The sequence below is a fragment of the Tupaia chinensis genome, unplaced genomic scaffold (assembly GCF_000334495.1).
Source record: "Tupaia chinensis unplaced genomic scaffold, TupChi_1.0 Scaffold144899_1, whole genome shotgun sequence".
In the NCBI taxonomy this organism is placed as follows: domain Eukaryota; kingdom Metazoa; phylum Chordata; class Mammalia; order Scandentia; family Tupaiidae; genus Tupaia; species Tupaia belangeri.
The window spans coordinates 4,498,905-4,503,822 of record NW_006204759.1 but is presented as its reverse complement, the minus strand read 5'-3'; the positions used below and the strand labels follow the sequence as shown (position 1 = coordinate 4,503,822).

The following is a 4,918-nucleotide window of genomic DNA, read 5'->3' as shown; positions in this document are numbered from 1 at the left end:
GAGACAGAAAGCGAGAAATCACCCCCCAGGGGGGATGGTCACGCCGCAATCCCTTCTCCTCCATTCTCCTCTCGGGATCTTGGGCACGCACGCACACGTGCCCGGCGTGAGTTTTAAGCCACCGGGTCCAGGACACGAACCGCGGTCGACACGTGGGAGTCCAGCGACATAGCCATTACGCTAACTGCTGGTTCCCTCCTCTTGGGATCTTGAGCATACACGCACACGTGCCCTGAGTGAGTTTAAGCCACCGGGTCCAGGACTTGAACTGCAGTTGACTACATGGGAGTCCAGCAACATAGCCATTACACCAGCTGCTGGTTCCTATTATTATTATTTTTAAATTTGCTATAGGGCAGGTGCTCCCATGAGAGAGAGAGACTGGGGCTGGGGGCAGGGGGGCAGAAGCGAGGGTAAGTGAGGAAGCAAGCCTCCAAGTCCAGTACTCAGACTGCGGTCAGCTACGTGGGAGTCCAGTGACTAAACCACCATGCCACCTGCCGGCCCATGTCATCTTTTGAGATGTTGTTTTGGTTAAAGTATATGAACACCTTTACACAGTGATACAGTCGAAAGGGAGATGTACTTAATAGCCTTTTTAGATCATTATAGATATCATATAGATGTCTTATGTGATACTACAACAAATAAAATTTATCACATGATAGTGTCTTTCAGTGAGTTGCAGGGTGGAATCTGAAATAATATCAATGAACTTCACTATTATATTAAAATACTCCCCTGAGAAACTTATAGCAATCCTTAGAACGTACTCGGAATGATTACTTGAATGTATTTCCTTGATCTAACTAAATAAAGTATAGGAGAATTTTAAGAGGAGGGGTTCCGTATTAGTCAGTACCGAGTCCTGGCAGTGTATAAAATACAGGTGGGTGCCGCCTCTGAGAACTAAGCAAGGACAAAGGAAGAGTAGTAAACAAACCGGTCCTGTTACTAATTAAATAAAGGGCCCATGAAATCACCCCAGGTGACAGAAAAACCAAGGCCAGGGCCGGCCTCTGGTCTCGTGGGTCCACATGGCTGATGGCAGTTCAAACCCCAGCCCTGGTGGCCTGAAAACCACACCAGGCACATGTGTCGTACTGTGGGACGAGGAGTACACGGCTGTGTTTTAGTCGGAAGGCCTCTGGAAATGTGATTCTTACTGCATTGCTTGTGGTTTGCAAATGCGTTTTGATGATTGGCCACTTTATACTGACTTCTGATGTAATTGCCTCAGATCAGATGCTAGCTCTGTGAATTTTACATTATATGCTTTTGTTTTAATCGCTAAATACTTACAGGCTCAGGATTGTTATTTTTTACCTTTGCTTTGTTCCATTTTTCATTTTGCATGTAATAACCTTAGCGCCCTCGTTTCCAGCAGTTCGGGCGGTCTCACCAGTCACGGGTTTTCTCGGTTTAGGTCTAGTTTAGGTCTTGCATACCCGGAATGACTGCAGAAGTGAACATAGAACTCTCATTAGGAGTCCCTAGGTTAGATGACTATCAGCTGAAGTGGAATCACCTCTGGGGGAAAAGGAAGAAATGGCACGAAAACAAAGTTGTCTTTGTCCCGTTTCTTTGCTTTGTTTTTAATCCTCGTATCTATTTTACTCGGTTTAGGTCTAGTTTAGGTCTTGCATACCCGGAATGACTGCAGAAGTGAACATAGAACTCTCATTAGGAGTCCCTAGGTTAGATGACTATCAGCTGAAGTGGAATCACCTCTGGGGGAAAAGGAAGAAATGGCACGAAAACAAAGTTGTCTTTGTCCCGTTTCTTTGCTTTGTTTTTAATCCTCGTATCTAGTTTATTCGGATTTCGAAATACCATCGCTGTAGAACATGAGGTCTTATGTTCATTTTTGGAAATAAATGTTAAGAGACTGAAGAACACTGTTCCAAGGCTAAAACCATTTTCAGAGAAAAAGGAAAGAAGTTTGGTTTATTTGTTTTCAAGATTTTTATTTAAAGAAAGGTGACGATGTTAAGAAAACTATTTTTAAGCCAAGAACAAATATGTTTAAGACCCTAGGAATAAAACTTAACTATTCAAGGGGCATTTTCTTTTTCTTTTTTTTTTTTTGTAGAAGTTTTTGCCCTAGGGCATGTGCGCTTGCTGGAGAGAAAAAGAGACAGAGAAAGCAAGAGGGAAAGTGAGAAATCACGCCCCTGGGGGTTGGCCATGCCACAATCCCTTCTCCTTCTAGGATCTTGGGCACACATACACATGTACCTGACGTGAGTTTCAAGCCACCGGGTTCAGGACTCAAACTACGGGTGGCCATGTGGGAGTCTAGCCACATAACTTCCTACGCCATCTGCTGGTCCCTCAATGGGCACTTCTGATAGAACATCAGTTTACAGTGGTCATCTAGCCTAGCGATTCTCAGCCAAGGATGATCCCCTTCCCCTCCTGTCCTAGGATATTTTGTAACATGCACTCACAGTTTTTTGTTATCACAGGAAGTTCAGGGGCCTTACTGGGACCTAATGAGTAGAAGCTAGGGATACTGTTAAACATCACATAGTGTGTTGGGACCAGCAGTTAGCGTAATGGCTATGTCGCTGGACTCCCAAGTAGTTGACCACAGTTCAAGTCCCGGACCCAGTGGCTTAAACTCACGCCAGGTGCATGTGCTTGCGTTCCCGAGATCCTAAGAGGAGAATGGAGGAGAAGGGATTGTGGTGTGGCCATTCCCCCTGGGGGGTGATGTCTCACTTTCTATCTCTCTGTCTCTGTCTTTCTGGCATATGCACGTGCCCTACAGCAAAAACCTCTCCAAAATAAAAGAACATACATACCCCTTACAGCTAAGAATTATCCCATCTAAAACATCAGCAGCCCAGGGTCTTGCCTAGTCTCTGTCCACGTACAGATGCCTACGTGGACCTAATTGATACCTGTGTCTGGTATGGGCTTGTTGGTAATAAGGTGACAGGGAAGGGGAGGGCATTGTGCAGTGGGGAACTCGAGCTCGTTTTTATACAAGGAGAAGAATGACTGCTCATTTTCTTCTAGGGAATTGTTTACTGCAGCGGGCAGCTGGAGCAGGAAATGAGGCAGCTGCTCTTTTCCTGGCAACCAATGGCGCCCATGTCAACCACAGAAACAAGTGGGTAAGTGTGGCAGGATGGCTGGGGAGTTCGGTTTTGTCTGCAGAAAGAATGGCAGTTGTGGATATGTAGGAAAAATTGGAGTAGATTATTTTTTTCAGTGTTTGTCAAAATAATGCATGCATATAATTTAAAAATAGAACAAAACATATTCTTTTATGTGTCCTGAAATATTGATGGAATCTTTCAGCAAGCATTTCCTAAGTGTATCAGGCCCTGAACTAGGTAGGTATTGTAGTTTGTAGTCTAATAGAGAGTAACAAACATATTCGTAAAATCTACCATAATCATGTCTTGATTCTTTATAACACTTCACATTTGTTGAGGTTTTCCTATATGGACGTTCGCGTATTCTGTATCCTAAACTAACAGAGTAGACTGCAGTGTCGTGTAGTTTAAAAGCATGGCCTTGGGGTGGGATATTACTGAGTTTTCCAGCCTTCCCATTTCCGCCTTGTTTGGTTTTGGTAAGTCATTTCATCTTTCTGAGTTTCAGTTTCCTTATTTGTAAAATGGGGTTAGTATTGATTTCATAAGGTGTGGTTAAGATGAAAAGAAATTATTCAAGTAATTATTGGCATAATAAAGAGACATTTTCACATCTGTAAGCCCCTCGTTTTTGGGTAAAGGATCTTGAGATTCCGAGAGGTTAAATGGCTCAGAAGCAGTGGAGTCAGTGTCCCGATCCACGTCGTAGGATATACAGTTACCTGCTGTCTTGACAGGGTGGGCACAGGAGTGAAGGCCAGCTCGGTGTGTGAGACCCACTGGAGTGTGCAGTAATGCCTCTTGTTCCGCCATCAAGTCTGCTCATCTAAGTGCACGCAGTGCGTCCTCCCGCTAACACGGTGGCGCGTCCCTGCACTCATCAAACACGGTGTTCCATTCCCTTTTCTGCTGCTATAGCTGAGTAATTGATAAAGAGTAAAGATTCACTCAGCTCACGGTTCTGGAAGCTCACGGTCAAGGGTCTCGCATGCGGTGAGGGCGTCTGTGTTCGTGAGGACTCTGCCCCTCTTCAATCCCGAGATGGCCGCAGGCATCACAAAGCGAGAGGGCAGGACAGCGCCGCTGTTACAGCTGTCCACTCTGGCCTTGACCTGTAAATGCCCAGAGGGCTTAATCCACTTGCGAGGGTGGAGTTCTTGTGACAGTCACTTCTTACTTGGTCTCACCTCTTAATATTGTCACCGTGGTGATTAAGTTTCCACGTGAATTTGGAAGGGGACAAATCCTAAAGCCATAGGCTGGTTTCTCTTCTGGGCCTCTGCATCTCATCCCTTCTCACCTTCTCAGTGGTCGCAGTCCGTCATTACGTATCTGTGTCTCTTCCGTCTTTCTCCTGCATTGTTAGTTTTGCCTACTATTTCTTTTCTTTCCTTTTTTTAAGGTTTTTGTCATAGGTCTTGTGTCTTGCTAGAGAGATACAGAAAGAGACAGTAAAAGGGAAAGTGCGAAGTCACCGCCCCAGGGGACATGACCATGCCACAGTCACTTCTCCTTTGTTCTCCTCCTGGGATTTTGGGTACATATGCATATGCGCCCGGCATGATTTTCACGCTGCCAAGTCTGGGACTCAAACCATGATTGGCCATGTGGGAGCCCAGTGCACTAACCACTATGCTACCTGCTGGCCTCCTTGCCTACTATTTCTTTCTTTCCTTTTATTTATTTATTTTTTTACTTTTAAGATTTATTGACTTTTTTTGTAAAGAGGTTTTTGCCATAGGGTGCGTGTGCTCACCAGAGATACAGAAAGTGAGAAATCACCCCCCAGAGGAGATGGCCACACCACAATC

At 45.0% G+C, this 4,918-nt stretch overlaps 1 protein-coding gene across 1 annotated transcript in view; it reads left to right on the top strand.

Moving 5' to 3' along the window:
* The window catches only part of ANKFY1 (ankyrin repeat and FYVE domain containing 1), a 118,640-nt gene that overhangs the window by 86,659 nt on the left and 27,063 nt on the right, over positions 1-4,918 (top strand). The window contains exon 11 of the mRNA XM_006167603.2: positions 3,025-3,122. Coding sequence (XP_006167665.1) covers positions 3,025-3,122 — 98 coding nt within the window. The remainder of the gene's footprint in view (positions 1-3,024; positions 3,123-4,918) is intronic.